The sequence below is a fragment of the Anser brachyrhynchus genome (genome assembly GCF_964034855.1).
Source record: "Anser brachyrhynchus genome assembly, chromosome: 1".
Taxonomy (NCBI): domain Eukaryota; kingdom Metazoa; phylum Chordata; class Aves; order Anseriformes; family Anatidae; genus Anser; species Anser brachyrhynchus.
The window spans coordinates 177666848-177683533 of NC_137694.1; the positions used below are offsets into that span (position 1 = coordinate 177666848).

Genomic DNA, 16686 nt, shown 5'->3' on the forward strand with positions numbered 1-16686 from the left:
TAAATGATAATAATAATAAAATCTACAAGAATATGCTTGCTAAAGAAAATGGTGTATAATTGAATACCAATAATGCAAGTGAAACTGTGTGAATACTGAAAGATTGATTGGTCTCCAATAAATGTTTCAAAATAACTTATGTTTTGGGATAAATTTGCCACTTTCAAGTAAGCTTTGTTAGGAAGAAAAGTGAAGTTGTCTACCTAAAGGCCTACACTGTTAATCATGAACTGGATCTGCCATCCTGAATTAAAATGCCCCTTTAGGCTTTGAAAGGATGTTTTACAGGATTTTTCAAAATTGCTTGATATTTAATTCTCAACATTCAATGAAATTCAATTGAAACATTAAATTTTCAGTAGAATTGAAACATTCTAGCACTTCTGAAAATACCATTAAACATCCCTCTATATCATTATTGGGTCAGTACTGGGACCAGCACTATTCAATATATTCATCGATGACTTGGATGAGGGAATGGAGTGCACTGTCAGCAAGTTTGCTGATGACACAGAACTGGGAGGAGTCGCTGACAGGCCAGAAGGCTGTGCTGCCATCCAGCGAGACCTAGACAGGGTGGAGAGTTGGGTGGGGGGAAATTTAATGAAATATAACAAGGGCAAGGGTACAGTCTTGCATCTGGGCAAGAACAACTCCAGATAGCAGTATAAGTTGGGGAGTGACCTGTTGGAGAGCAGAGACCTGGGGGTCCTGGTGAACAGTGGGATAATCATGAGCCAGCACTGTGCCCTTGTGGTCAAGAAGGCCAATGGCATCCTGGGGTGTATTAGAAGGGGTGTGGTTAGTAGGTTGAGAGATGTTCTTAAGTTGTGGGTGCCCTATCCCTAGAAGTGTTCAAAGCCAGGATGGATGGGACTTTGGGCAACTTGATCTGGTGGAAGGTATCTCTGCCCATGGCAGAGGGCTGGAACTAGATGATCCTTAAGGTCTCTTCCATCCCAAACCATTCTATCATTCTATGATACTATGATTATCTTGGAAAATTAGAACTTCTTCTTCTCATACAATATGTTTACCTACTTATAAGTTTTGGTTTAGGGTCTAAGCAAATAAGCAAGAAATTGTATTTTGTATCTCCTAATTTTTTGGTCTTATCTCTGCCTCAGTCTTAGCAGAACTATAATAATACATTTTAAAACCTTGAACTGCATGTAGGAAAACATGATTTAATTAATTTTGTTTACTTGCTCACAGTGGTCACTGGGTACCATGAATTGTTTTACATTTTTATTGGCATGTCTAGAAAATAAGTGCATTTCTAAAGTCTCATAATACAGGCAAATTAAATATATGCACATATCCAAATGAAATAAATGAAATTCTCTTGATTTCATATTGCAGTGAAAAGAATTAATTGTGAAATTTAATTTTTTGAAGTAAATTGCTTATTTTTGTAGAACAAATTTGAAGATATTGATAGAGCAATAGATAAATCATGTGCATCAGAATGAGATACAAGAATTGTTGGGAATTTGAAAAGTCAACATGACAATATCTTCATGTGCAATAAGTATATATCAGAAAAGCAGATTTAAAATTCCTATTTTCTGTATCCATTTTCTTTTTGCACATGTAGTTTAAGAAATATAGATATGAAAGCTCTTATTTTTTGAACAAAAAATCCTCTCTTTTTAAACTGAATTAAAAACCATGTAAAGGGCCACATAAAATGCAACATTGTATTTCTATAGCTCCACATAGAAAGTAAGTTTTATTCATCTTTTTGATGCCAGAGTGAAATTATATATATACATATGTAAGTTTAATTCATTAGTGTAAATCTCCCCCCCAAAACAAAACAAAACAAAACAAAAACTGTAATCCAAATACAGAATTTGGATTAAAAATATTAGAGAAGCAGCTAGTTACACCATATCCTTAGAACTTTAAGAAATTATTTCTTAATCAGCACAAATCCTTTTTGGTACTGGAAAGAAAAATCTGCTTAGGAAGTATTACATACATGAAAATTGACAAAGATTTTTGAAATTAAGAGGAAGACTTTGACAAAATGCCAAATAATTTAATCATTAGTCACACTTTTGTCTTGGGATTTACAACATCTTTTTGTCTAATTACGTCTGGTATTTCCATATCATTCTAAGAGCTCCAAGAAATAAAGAATTTAAAAAGAAATGCTATTTTCAGACTTGCTTTCCAATGGAAAATAATATATATTAAAAATCCTAAACAGAGGATGATATTCTTGGCATTTCTACACAGAAGAGACCAAGGAATGAGCTGGCATAGAAAAGCCCTTGAGAAAGTGGCTCTGTCAGTTCAAAGTTAAAAGTCTTTGTGAAATAGCTTGTATCATTACAGTTGCGTGCACCATAACTCATGCATGAATAATATGAATAGAATTCTGGCTTTGCTTCATCTCAAAATTTGTAGGATACCATCATGCATAACTAACTTGTGGTGTCTATATACATCAATATGTGGTGTATATAGAAAGCAATGGGGTTCTTCTGCTGTATATCAATATTAATCAAGCAAGTTCTTCACTAATACTTGATGGCAATGTTTGGACATAAAATAATAATAAAAATAATAATTACTGTGGTACTCTTAAAAGAAAAGCAGGAGATCCTTAAAAATGTATAAATAAATAAATAGGAGAGGTTTGTTTGTTTGTTTGTTATTTTTATCCAGCTTGAAACTGCTTGCTTTGAAGTATGAATTAGCTATTTACAATTTTGCTATGTAAAATATTTGTGGATCATTCAAAGAAATAATTTAATTTGACTGAAAACTTTTTTTGTCTGTTTGCTGAGTTCCCATATAAATATAGATTACTGCTTTTGTAATTTAAGAATAAAGGATAATTTTAAAATATACATGGATAAACACATTCCATCTCATTTCCAATTAACTGTAGTCAAATAAGTAAATGGTACATTGTAGAAAAAAAAAAAAAAGATTTGTAAAATAGAAGGTTTATTTGGTAAATTTGGTATAAAAACAATCCTTTTTGTCATTTGTTTTATTTTTTTAATTATATATAATGATTTCCCATTTTGAAAGCATTATTACTTTTAATTTCTCTAAAATTATCGGTGTTATGATAATTCATGATGCTTCTTTGAGAAGAAAAGAGCATCAATAAAGGTTTGAAAAAAATAGGAGAAAAAAAGTCTGACAAAAATAGAATAAGAGAAAGTTTTTCATAGAACAAACCAGAATTATATATCTGAGAAAGAAATAATGAACTAACTCGTAAGACAAGAACAGAGGAGGATGAACTGTGGAAGACGAGCAAAGAAGTGATAGAGAAGAAAATGTAGAAAAATTGAGAAGTAGTTTTTGTTAGAGGGATAATTCTTTCCATAATTATTTTGTGTTTTTTTTTCTTTGTTTTTAAACATAATTTGTTTATTAAAGCATAGTTTGTTTTTAATATCTTTTGGGGTAAATTTTAAAGGACAGTGTTTGTCTTGAAGGTCTTTTTTGCTCCAAGGTGCTGCCAATTCTTTCTTCCCAGTAAGAAAGGTACAGACACCCAAAGTCTTTTTTTTGATTTACTCTATTAAGAACAGAAGTGGTAGAAAAGTATTAGATGTCTTACATCATTTCTGATGCTGGAATCTCAGCTCCTGTAGCATCCGATCAGACATTCCAAGTTGATTGTGACACACTTGTGTTCCACTCCATGGTGAGGTTTGATGGCTTCACCATTCTTTAGAATATTTTTCCAATAAAGTATTCAATCTTTTACCTGTAAAATACTGAACTTCCTACATAGTACATCAAGATTCACTGAAAATGTTATGTTCTTATACATCTCCATAGGAATGATTACTTGCAAGTGCTACTTGTGATAAGTGAAAGGTAAATGTATCTTCTGTTAAACAGGTCTGCTGCACTGGCCCACTGCAATGTGAGACCAAACAACATATCACTAAGCAAAGAAATAATTGTCTAAGTGCTACACACATAAATAATTATATCAAAATCATCTTCATCTTGATTTAACCATAGTTACTCAAGAATGATGTTAAGAATCATTCTTTCTTATGATTTTGGAAATACATGGGTTTTCTGATTCAGTTCATAAAATACTTTAAAGAGACTAGCATTTTCTCAGTAGCTTCAGGAAAAAGCATAAGAGAAACATTGCTGTATGTATTATTCAAGCATAAATTAGAAATCTTATCAGGATAAAAAATCTGTGGAGTTGTAACACAAAGCAGACAAGATGATCTGATGATCCCTTCTGGTCCCACATTTCTGAATCTCTGAAAAAATTATAATGAATTGTATATACATTCAAGTCAAGCTAAGTGACCAACAGTTTTCTACCTCTTCTACTCATGGTGGAAGAGTAAGAATTAGCAAGAATTTATTAAAAAATAAATTCCTTAATCTCCTTATCACCTATATTCCCATCCTTTGCTTCCTCTCTGTGTCATGGTGAAAAATTGTAGAGTGAATTTATACGGTTTATCATTTCTTTCTCTACCCCATCCCAATAATTTCATCTCTTCTTTGCCTCTCTCCTTTTTCCATCTCTCCTTTTCATCTCTTTAACCTGAAATTATTTATTAATATCCTGCCACTATCCCACTTACAAGAAAATAGTGACCATTTAAGAAACTGAATAACTATCTTTTGGGTGGTTCAACTGACTTCTGTGAGTAAAACTGCACCTTTTCTTGTTCCTTAGGAAATAACTCTCACAACAAAGATGGAACAAAAATTTCTTTCATGGGTAAAGAACCATGAATAAAATAGAATACGAAAGGGCTTATTTATCTGCCTGTTTATGGAAAGTACTTGCTTTATTGTGTAACATTACACACTGAATGCAGTAGTGCCATCAATAGGGAACTATAGGGCTGTATGTGTGAATAAAAGAATACCTAATAATAATAATAAATAACAACAACAACAATATATATGTGAGTTCTTACTGGCAGTATAATTGTGTCCTCATTGCTGTCACTTAAGGCAGAAAACAAGTCATTTTTCAGTTGCCTAGATATTTCTACACCTTTTACTTTTTGAACTTCACAGAATAATGTCTGAATATCTAATACTAAAATTAGGAACATTTTTATGACCAGTTTTTCAAATTAATAAACAATGATTCTCTCTACCAAAGTATGTTCTGATGATATAGAACTCTTCCAGAAGTGGAATCCTTACATATCTCATTTGTCACAATGGATTTTGAAATTCCATATTTAATATTTTAATATTTTAAAGAAAGCAAAATAGATTTATTTGTGCTGCAGCCAATTTACTAAACTAACATGTTAAAAGGGAAATGTTTTTAAAAATATGTATTTGTGCTTTTCTTTCTCTCTCTCTCTTTTTTTTTTTTTTTCAATTCTATTTAATAGGAAAGCAACACATTTATTGCAGAACACGCAAAAATATTCATAAGGGTCAAAACCTGAAACAGTAACTCACATACAACTTTTATTGCTAGCAAAAGTTCCTTTAACTGCACAAGCATACCTTGACTGTCTCCAGTGGAAAAAATTCCTGTCTATATGTATTCACAAAGAATAAATATGTTTTAAATGTTTGGTGTGAGCAGTATAAGTAGCAAGAAAAAAAAAAAAGTGTTTTATCTTCTGTTTTTTGTTATTTTTCTCTGTGGAAACCCCTTACAAGATGAGGGCTCCTTAACAGTAATTTACAGTAATAAGATGTTGATGGTATCAGAGGTGTTTTACACACTTGAATTAGAAAAATCTGAAAGCAATAACTCAGGCATTGGTGTCAAAGGGTTAGCTTCTAGAGAAGCCTATCTAGTCCTGGGTAGGCTCTTTGGTTCTGTAGTAACCGACATATTAGGCAATGACAAGGATAGGATAATCAGGCTTAGGGATGAATTCCCAAAGGAGATGCCTTTTTTTTTACTTTTTATTTTTTATTTATTATGCTGATGTTTGGGTTAATTTCTACCTAAGTTCTTTCCTTAGTATGTTATGTCCTTTCAAGCTATCCTTACTATGTGCTATGCTGCTCAGGTGGCTATATTGTGAGGTAGGAGAAAAAGCATGAACCTTCTCCCCATATCAAACATCATGATTACATATTGGGTAGAACTAGAGACCGTAAGGACAAAGGAGTCCTTTGGCTCAGATGACTCAATAAATTATAAATAAAATAAATAAATAAATAAATGTTATGATGTAAATGTTCCAGGAAGCAATGTAAGAACTCTCAGTCCAAGGAGGGGGGTATTTACATTTAACTTAATGTTATCAGAATAATTTTGTCACCCACAGTCCCATCAGAGATGCCTCAGGTATACATCCTGACATCCTGTCCCATCCCATCCCATCGCCACCAACACCCCTCCCACCCCAGATATGATCACATGAGACTAGTTGTTTAGAATAGCCTTTATAGTCTGAGCAAACTGTAGGGCAGGATTCATCTAACTTATTTTATACAAGTTCTTTACAGTGGGATGAGTGGGGACCTAAATGTAGACTAGCTGAAATGTAGATGTAAAGGCGGTCAATTTCTACATTTGTTCACAAAATTTACTGTGCAGAATTCTGCAAGTACTGTCCATAGAAAGCTAGAGCACTCTGCCATCCTAACTACTTGCCTGTAGTAATGTGACTAGGGATTATTATTATGAAAGATTGTAAAGGATGCAAATTCATTTTCAGGGCAAACTGAGTCTTATTGAACTACTAATTCCTCCAACTGGCTCAGAATTGGTCCCTCATTTTTAGTAATTAATAGGAAATTTGCCTGTGAGATACAATATAATTAGACAATTTATGTACTAAAATAACACTCTGTAAATTACATTTATTTCTTTATCAAGAGGATTTCTCTTCTTAACTTCCTAAAAGCTTTACTCATCTTTGCCCTATAACTCAATTACTTACATCCACTTGTGAAGCTCTTGACCTTCAGGGAATAGACTAAGCCACTCCCTTGAGATCCCTTCCTAGCAGTTTAAGTAATGAGGAGTCAGCAAGTGTAATCATGAAAAGAAAATTATTTTCATCAAGAAAATGTATGTTTAACCTTGTCAGAATGATCTCTGTATGGAGTATAAAGTAGACATATGCAAAAAAAAAAGATCATAATTAAAAAGTAAGAACAATTTCTTTATTATTTTTTTTTTCCTAAAGCACACAAATTCTATCGAGGGGAAAAAAAAAGTAAAAAAAAAAAAAACTCATACAGAATTATAAAAGTTCTTTTAATTCCTTTTTCTTGTTTCTAGGTAACCAACATTTGAATTTTTTGGCCTTACTCAGACTTCCCATAGGGAATTAGCTAATTAGCTCACTGAGCCACTGTTAATAATTATTCTGAAAAGTCATGGACATTGAGTATAGTATCAGAGGATTAAAAAAAGAGTCTGGAAAAAAGCCAGGTATGGCACTTTTTGTTTGTTTGTTTGTTTGTTTTTAATGACAAATAAAACAACCCTAAAGTTTGCTACCAAGAAAACTGATCCTCAGTACCCTGGGGAGAAAAATAAATCATGAAATAAATACTAAGAGGAAACAAAAATCCTCAAAGACTTGTTATTGTCTAAACATTAATTAGTATGGCTTTATAAATAACACCAGGCATCCATGGTTTTGTGTTTTAAGAGCTGATAGGAAAGTTTCCACTGATCAGAAGAGAGGAGGATGCACGCCACCTTACATGTTTCCAAATACCTCACAGAACTACTGTTTGAGGGCCAAGGTTACAGGCAGATTTTATCTCTGCCAGAAGATATTTATATTTCTTACTCTAAAGCAAGGGCAGCTCTAGCCTTGGGGGTGTTAAGATCCATTCCCACCAGAATTTTATAACCCTCAGTAAAATCTTTGTGAGCTTTTCTTCCCTCCAGTGCTAAGCACAGACAGTGCACATGAAAGCACAAAACCAAACAGTCACATGCAAGACAGAAGCATGCACAGGGACAAGAAGAATGCTGTGCCTTGCCTTTAGTGAGGGTGATCCCCAGCACCTATAAAGCATTACAACCTGCATTGCTCAAAAGAAAAGGGTGTTTGGTCAATGTTACAATAAGTAGCAGAGAAACGTTAAAAATCTGAACTGATATCCCACTCTCTCTGAAGTTATAAAGACCAAAGGTAAATCAACGTATGTATCATAACACGTGTTGAATTAATAAAACACCATGGTGTGATGATTCTTGACTCATAGAAACCTAGACATTCTCTCTTTTTTTAAAATAATTATAAAAAACAAAACAAGACAAACAAACAAACATAAACAGAAGACCTCTGTGGAATAAAATTGTAAATAGAAGTGAATAAACAAAACACAATAGATGTTTTCTAAAATAAACAGACTTTCTTTTAGATATTTTTTTCCAGATAATGTGGAGGGAAAAAAAAAAAGAAAGGCAAAATAGTTCTAGTAATATTTAACACTTAAAGGAAAAATAGTTCAATCATTCAAATTTAATGGGGTAAGGAAACTCTTCTTTTTGGAGACCTCCAATTCATCTTTTTTGTTGAGGGATTTTGATGACAACCAAAAATTGCTTAAAATAAAAATAAAAACTCTTTTAATTATGGAATAACCAGACTTCCCCTGTAATTTTCTATCTTTACATTATTAAAATAAATTATTTAATTTTTCATTTTTCCTTCATCATGTGGCTGTTCTTATGAACTTTTGCATATTTTCGCATATTTTCAAAAGCATTACAATTCTCTCACAGATCATTGGTTTGAAATCAATGCTAATAACCAGTCTTGTGAAAGACAGGAACCAAGAAACCGCAGTATGAATCTGTATGCTAGGAGGGATACAGAAAGATGGTAAAGACTTCCCTTTGGTAAAGAAAAAAAAAATCTAAATTAATTCATTGTTTAGACTACATATTGTCTCTTATGCCCTTTGCACAACAGTAATATTTAGCCACAGATATGCATTAAGATATTAATAGTCGTAGGCTTAGATAAACTTACACACACAGTGACTTTGTGTGGTCAACACTACAAAGATAGTGAGGACTAATGGAGGAAACATGGATGGTTTGATGGATTTACTGAAGTCCTACATGTCATGGCTAAGCTTGTTCTACTACCAGTAATGTGGAAATATCATCTGAGTATCCTTTGAGAACAAAACTGTGAGCTTGATCCAAAGCCATCTGAAAACTCCTGTTGCCTTTAGTGGGTTTGGATCAAGCACTTCATGTTTAATATCTTTTTTTTCTACCCCAAGGTTGAAATCTTAGTTCACTGTGGAATAAGCTGTTTTGTGTGAAGGTCATGCATTTAAATCATTTTGCTTTTCCACAATCTGATAAAAGGAATTTTAAGAAATATGCACTTAAATAGAAATAATCTATTTTTATTTATTTTTTTAATTACTTTTTGGAAAAATAGCATGTCAAATTTATAACAAACATTGGGTGTTTATAATGCTTTTTAATAGAACAAGATAACAGAATCAGTGGCTGGAAACAAAGATTCTATAGACTTATGACAGAAGGTAAAGTTGCTTTGAACTGTATGTGAGATTGTAATGCTTGAATTACAAAGTTGCTATTAAAACTCAGGACTGGCCAAATGCATGAAGTTCTTTTAACAATGCATTTTCTGAGTAGTGGCAGTACAATATGCATGTACGGAACAAATGGCTGGCTTCAGTTCAGTGCAAATTTAAAACCTTTACTTTTTTGACAGGGAGTGAACAATTAATCATGTCTGACCATAAGGTCATTACATGGTGTAACACACCATAATGTCACAATTCTTTAGAATGGTGAAATGCCAGCTCCCAGCCAAGTATTTAGAGAGTCATGTGCCTGTATACAGGAAGCCAAATTACTACAAATTTCTGCCCAAAAGCAGAATTGGAACAATTAAAACAAAAATGCAAAATAGTGTCTGAAGAGTTTATTTTCAGAAAATAGACTTTCATAGTTCTTGGATTCGGAGGAAGTACACAAAAAAACGATTAAAAAAATAATTAGGACAAAGATTGGCAAAATAACTTCATCAATGAAACAAATACTAATTCTGTTCCTCCTGCACACACACTTGGAAATAAAGAATTAATGTAAACATAAATGGATGAATTCAGGATGTTATTGATATAAAACAACTAAATATGTAAAATCCAATAGTTAGTTTAAAATACCCAAGCCATATACGAAGTTAATATGTGCCTTTCGATGCTCTGGTTCTCATTATCTGAAGCTTAAAAAGAGAAGTGATTTTTCTTAAATATATATTATAATCAATTAATTGTGACTCTGACTAGCCTAAATAATGGGTGTCAGTATAAGAAACAAGATCAAGGCTACATATATATTGGTTATGTGTTGGTTAACACATACACAAAACATATACAAAAAAAATCAAAACAAAAAAACAGTATTTACTCAAAGTCTTGTTTGTCTTCATTCATATCCCTGTTACACTTGTACTTTTTTCTCCCCCAGACTAGTTCAGAAGGAAGGATTGTGAGCTTTAAACAACTAACAAAAAAAAAAAAAAAAGTGTTTTTTCCTCCTACTTTTCTCGTGTGAACTTATGGAGACACTTCTTCCAAATGGCGTGCTCCCCATAGACGTTCTTGCTTTCACTGTTAACTATCACTGCTATATCCCTCTGAAAATATCAGCTTTCATATCAGGGAATTGACATAATTAGTATAGGAATGATAAATGCCTTATCTGGATTTTATGAAAATAACCTTTTACGAATTCCTGCTTTAGAACTTTATTCAAATTAGCTTCATTATAAGCTCTGATATTCTTGATGAAAATCAGAAATAAAAACAACAGGACAAGAATGCGTAAGATTTAACTGCTACAGAAGAGTCAACATTATTTTCTTACCTCTAAAGAGTAAGGTCTTCCATAGGTGTATTGTATTACCACGATTCTCAGGCAGCATCTCTTCCCACATCTAAAAAAAACAAACAAACAAAAAAAAAACCTAATACCACGAGATTCTTAAAACATCTGGAGCTACCTCACATTGAAAAATGTGCTGACTGGGGGAATATGTACTATTTCACAGAACTTCCCAGTTATCTTTCCCACATAATCCTTTCCATGTTGGAGATCATACTGAATCCTTTCCATGTTGGCGATCATACTGTTCAAGCAGTTTTAGGTAATGACATCTAAGGGAAAAACTCATGTGATAAGGGAAGATGACTATTTCAGGATTTCAAGTGCCACATAGTATCATCAAAACTGGATAGTCCTTAAACAGGTCACTGAGAGTCACGGGTAGTTTTTTTCACTGATTGAGCTGTCCTTAAACAGGAAAATATTTCTTAAAAGTAGAGATATAAACATATAACCAAAGCCCCTCAAAAATCTCAAAACATCTTTGAAATTAAGTAGAAATATTCAATTAGCATGATGTAGATGCAGTATTTTGACAACTAAAAAAGCATGAAAACAAACAAACTAAACAAACAAACAAAAAAAAGTACAAAGAAATCCATCTGGAAAATTGGAATAAATAAATAAAACAGGAAAACAAAATAATTCTCCAGAATCAATTACCTTAGAAGTTCTAATAGGCCAGTGGATTTGTCAGATTTTCAAGAAACTTTTCTAATTCAATTACAGATGAAAGTAAGCTATTGTTTTCATAATATATTTAAGCTCTGTTATACTCCCAAATGGATATAAAGTATATTTGGAATGCAAGAGAAAGGCAAGAAAGATTTAAAACTTCTCTAGTCATATTTTCAGAAACATTTAATGTTTCCAGTGACAATTACATTATTAAAAGTGCAGAACATCAAGCATTGTTTTTTAAGGAATAGATAAATTCCTGAAAATCATGCTTTAGTGTTAATATAATTCTATTTTTTGTTTCAATTTATTTTATTTTCTCTTCCTATGTTGTATCATATTGTATTATCTACATTATAAATAGAAGGGGAAAAACAAACAAACAAAAAAAAACCATAAGAATGTAAAGTTATCTGTGATATTTGCTTCTTCAGGAGCCCAAGTACACATAGAGGGAACACAGATCTGAGCTCGCCACAGGTAGGCCTTAGCACAGAGCTGTGCCCATGACAAGGGTCAGTTCCACACTGACACAGCTGTTACGAGGCTTCTGGACGAAAGTGGAATTATGCATAAGTGGAATTATGCCTGGGTATCATGGAAGACCAGTTGGATTTGGGATGTTTTGTTGCATTTTGTACGTTTGATCTCATCTATGTATACAGATCGTGTTTTACAGCTCCAGGTGCCCCTTAGGTATAACCTCCAAAAGCATCTTTTCATTCCAATCAGCTTTACTACATACATACTAAATACCAACCTGTCGAGCAGGAAGCATGTTGCTTGTATTGCTGGTTCAAAAACAAATAAACAAACAAGCAAACAAAAACACTCCTTGAAATGGGAGAAGAGATAAAAGAAGTATGTGTATGTCTCTGTCATGGTAGCTATTTTTAAACTTATATGAGGGTAGCATCTCATACTCCTACTTATAAATTATCAGATTTCTGTGGTAGGCTGTATAAATACAGACCAAAACAGCTGATACCATGAGAGATATTTCAGCACTGACTTTGGGACACAGGATAACTGTTATTTTCTGCAGACTTTTGGGAAGAATATTTTACATTTGCTCTCTTTAAGGATGATCCACTTCCTATAAATGAATGCATTTTATTGGACTTGATTCTAAATGTCTGTAATTGCAGTAATTGCTGAACAGCCAGAAATACCTGTATTGTGTTCAAAACAGTCATTGGCTTTACTCTGTTTGGAGATCTTTTCAGTTGGCAATGGGTTACAGAGGGTTCAGTGAGACATCCTTTAGAATGACATAAATAAATTCCTGGTGGTAGAATCCTACAGATAGACTAGAGGAAAATATAAAATCAGATACTTCAGATGTCATTTGATTTATGTGATTTCCAGTTTCATTGCTAGGAAAAAGTTTCTAAGCACTATGTGAAACTATCATGAATTCCTTGTCAAGGCTGGATTCGGCATGATCCATTGAGCAATACAGGATCAAATTCAAAAGACTTGGCACACAGGTTTTTCTTATGAAGAAAAGCAGATCATGTGCAAATCCATTTTATCATCCATCTCTTCCAATAGAAATAAGATTTGGGTTGAAATCTTACAGATGAATCTTTACACTATAGATTTTCATTAACCAAGCTTATTTCACTCAAAGATTGCAACAGTCAATTCATTGTATATTCACTACATTACTTTTTTTTTTCCAGGCAGATTCACTGCATGGAAACTGGCCAACACGTGAAATGTTAAAAGCAACAAGAAGTACCTGTAATCCCTTAGGTTTCCAAAACAATGCTTTGTTTTTAACACCACTCCAAAAACATCTGAAAATTAGAGTGTTTTCTTTCACATATTTTATGTCTTCTATCTGTCAAGTGGTAGGAAGGATACTTTTTTTTTTTTTTTAAACTTCTGTGGCAATAATGAGGAAAGTATCACAGGTCATTGGCACTCCTTCCTGTCCCCCCTCCATCTTCTGTCTTTGTCTTCCATCCTTTCCTTTTCTCATTCTTTTCTATGTTCAGAAGCATTCCACTTTTGTCTGGCTCTCAGCCTGGAAAGACAGGGTGGAAAAGTTAAACTATTTTGCTAAAATTCTCGAAATAAGGCTTGTGTTTTCCTGTACACAAGTGACATTCCAAATTAATTGGAAAAATATATATATATAGGACATATATATATATATATTTACGTATAGGACCTCTGGGACTATTGAACTCTTGAGCCCTTTATTTTGAGAGAAAACTTTTCCTGCAATTTTGCCTCCTTTTCTTCCTCTTCCTCTTCCTCTTCCTCTTCCTCTTCCTCTTCCTCTTCCTCTTCCTCTTCCTCTTCCTCTTCCTCTTCCTCTTCCTCTTCCTCTTCCTCTTCCTCTTCCTCTTCCTCTTCCTCTTCCTCTTCCTCTTCCTCTTCCTCTTCCTCTTCCTCTTCCTCTTCCTCTTCCTCTTCCTCTTCCTCTTCCTCCTTGTTCTTCCTCCTTGTTCTTCCTCCTTGTTCTTCCTCCTTGTTCTTCCTCTTCCTCCTTGTTCTTTCTTTTTCTTTCTTCTTCTTCTTCTTCTTCTTCTGCTTCTTCTTCTTCTTCATTTCTAAAAAAAAAAAAAACAAAAAAACAAACAAAAAAAAGTAAATAAAACACACACCCAAAAAACCTCTCAAGTCACACTGGTGGTACAATCCTGCCATCACTCAAGTCTAGCTTTTTGATTGTGTTAGTAAGCCTAAGGTACTAACCTAAATCTTTCCTCTCAGTAGTGCCATGTGCTAGCAGGCAAGTCATCAGAACAGCTTTAACTAAAGCTTTAGAACCATATGCTGTGAAAATAGTCACAAAACAAGTGTGCGATTATCTAGACTTTAGGAATTGATTTCACATAATCACTGTGGGTAAAAAAAGTAATCCTATGTGATTGTCTGAAATATCCTGAGATATTTTTTGCTCTCTGAAAACATAAAACTGTTTCATTTATAACTAAGAGAAAACAAAGCAGTGATTTTTTGAAGAAACTAGATTACAAGGGGCTTAAAATTGCATAAGGTCTAAAATCTTTATCAACACGTGGCAGATAAAACAGCAATATACTGCACACGTAGAATATTGTACAAGAAGTATGAGAAAGTGAAAAAAGTCATTTCAAATTGCGTGCTTGACACTAATGATTTGTTTGGATTAACAGTTGTCAGCATGTAAATTCAGTCACAAAAAAAAAAGTTACTTGAATGGATGCAAAGTGAACATCTGTGTCTATGGCTGATGTCCCTGAAGATAAAGATGTACTGTTGCTTTGTTTTATAGTATGATTGCTCCTGAAAGTTTTGTTAGCCAAACTTTGTATTTGAGAAATACGAATAGATAGGTTGTTCTTGGAATGGAAATCTTTCCCCTTCCTTTGTGCAATGGAACAGAATATTTGCCTTACCTCAAAGCTTCATACTGTTTAGATGAGACATACTTTTTGAGGATTTTTTTGGTACTCTTCTTATTCTGAATATAAAATATTTGCAAAAACTGAGGTCATATTTTAATTGGTTGAGCTACCCATCCCAACAGAACTGTAATTAACGCATAACTTCCTGTCATTTTGCTGGGGTATCATTTCATGATGCAGTGATCTATTTTGATACCATCCATTGCCCTGTCATTTATAAAACAATCTGAAATAGTTTGCTTAGAGTAATCTGTAAAAGTCTACCTGTGCAATAGAGAGAAGAAGTAGGCAGCAAATAAATAAATAAATAAATAGCCTTTTCCCATTTTTTCCCCTCCTTTTCCCATTTTCTGACCTTGAAATGGCCATTGAATGGTATGTTTTTACATTATCCCTATAATATTAATATATTTTTGCACTGTTGTTGCAAGTAGTTTTACTGGGCCTGGAATACAGCCCTAATATCTAACCACAGCAGAAGAATTATGAAATTATTCACCACATATATTACCACTTCTCAGACGTTAATTTGATTATTCATCAGTTCCCCTCCTCCTCCTCCTCCATTAAGAGTCCTGATACCTTCCTTCAAATTCCTGACCCTTCTCTCAGCTCAGTATGTTAAGCAAAGCTTATCATTTATTCATGCTTATCTCAGTATAATAAAACATTAATTATAGTATCTAGATGGTAACACATCTTGATACATGGCTTAGGTTTCTCCATCCCATTCTTCAATACAACATTTGTCTTTACTCACCCCAATATGCAACCTGAAATCCTCTAATTCACATCCTCAGGAAGAATTCCAACAAGAACCTTTACAAATATTTGCATATATGAATATAAGACCATACATTAGAAAACTAATATATGAATATATGAAGACCAATGCTTTTAACTTTCAGAAATGTAAAATTAATGACTCATAATCATAAGATATAGTAACTGGAAACTTTTTTTAATGTACTGTTGTGGTTTAACCCGGCTGGCAGCTAAACACCACACAGCCGTTCGCTCACCCTCCCCCCTCCCTCTCTGGGATGGGGGAGAGAAATGGGAAAGTGAAGCCTGTGAGTTGAGATAAAGACAGTTTATTAAGACAGGATAATAATAATAATAATAATAATAATAATAATAGTATTAATAATGATGATGGGTATGAAACAAGTGACGCACAATGCAATTGCTCACCACCCGCTGACCGATGCCCAGCCTATCCCCGAGCAGCCGCCCCCCCCACCCCGGCCAGCCACCCCTATATATTGTTTAGCATGACGTCAGATGGTATGGAATACCCCTTTGGCCAGTTTGGGTCAGCTGTCCTGGGTCTGTCCCCTCCCAGCTCCTGCTGCACCCCTAGCCTGCTCGCTGGCAGGACAGAGCGAGAAGCCGAAAAGTCCTTGGCCTGGTGTAAGCACTGCTCTGCAACAATTAAAACATCAGCATGTTATCAGCGCTCTTCTCATCCTAATCCAAAACATAGCACCCTACCAGCTACTATGAGGAAAATTAACTCTGTCCTAACTGGAACCAGGACATGTACATAAAACAGTCCTCTCAGAATAATATTAGGGAGCAGAATGTAAAGTGTTCCTGTTATTAATGTTGAGTGACAGTGCTCAGGGCTCTCACTAGCAAGGTTTGGCAGATTCAGAAGGAAAACAAACAAAAGAAATGTTAAATCATGTTTTTGGTTACTGATACTCTTTCAAAATTTTGTTTTCTGAAAATCAAACAAACAAAAAAACAACACAATTTATA

The 16686-nt window shown here is 33.8% G+C and overlaps 1 protein-coding gene across 5 annotated transcripts; it reads right to left on the reverse strand.

The window, feature by feature from the left end:
- Nucleotides 1–2815: 2815 nt before the first annotated feature.
- On the reverse strand, nt 2816–16138 carry LOC308187586 (uncharacterized protein). Of its 5 annotated transcripts, XR_013944797.1 has the most exons (3): nt 12691–14555; nt 10823–10892; nt 2816–3894 (listed from the first exon to the last, which is right to left on the reverse strand). XR_013944797.1 is itself a non-coding variant. In XM_080575721.1 (2 exons), the coding sequence occupies exon 2, from the start codon at nt 14078–14080 to the stop codon at nt 13706–13708; it is 375 nt and encodes a 124-aa protein (XP_080431847.1). In that variant the 5' UTR covers nt 14081–14082; nt 16102–16138; the 3' UTR covers nt 6690–13705. The 5 variants fall into 5 exon arrangements, 2 of the variants coding, with proteins under 2 accessions (XP_080431847.1, XP_080431846.1); XR_013944798.1 differs by lacking the exon at nt 2816–3894 and having other exon boundaries at nt 6690–10892; nt 13263–14555; XR_013944799.1 differs by lacking the exon at nt 2816–3894 and having other exon boundaries at nt 6690–12828; nt 13263–14555.
- Nucleotides 16139–16686: the final 548 nt, after the last annotated feature.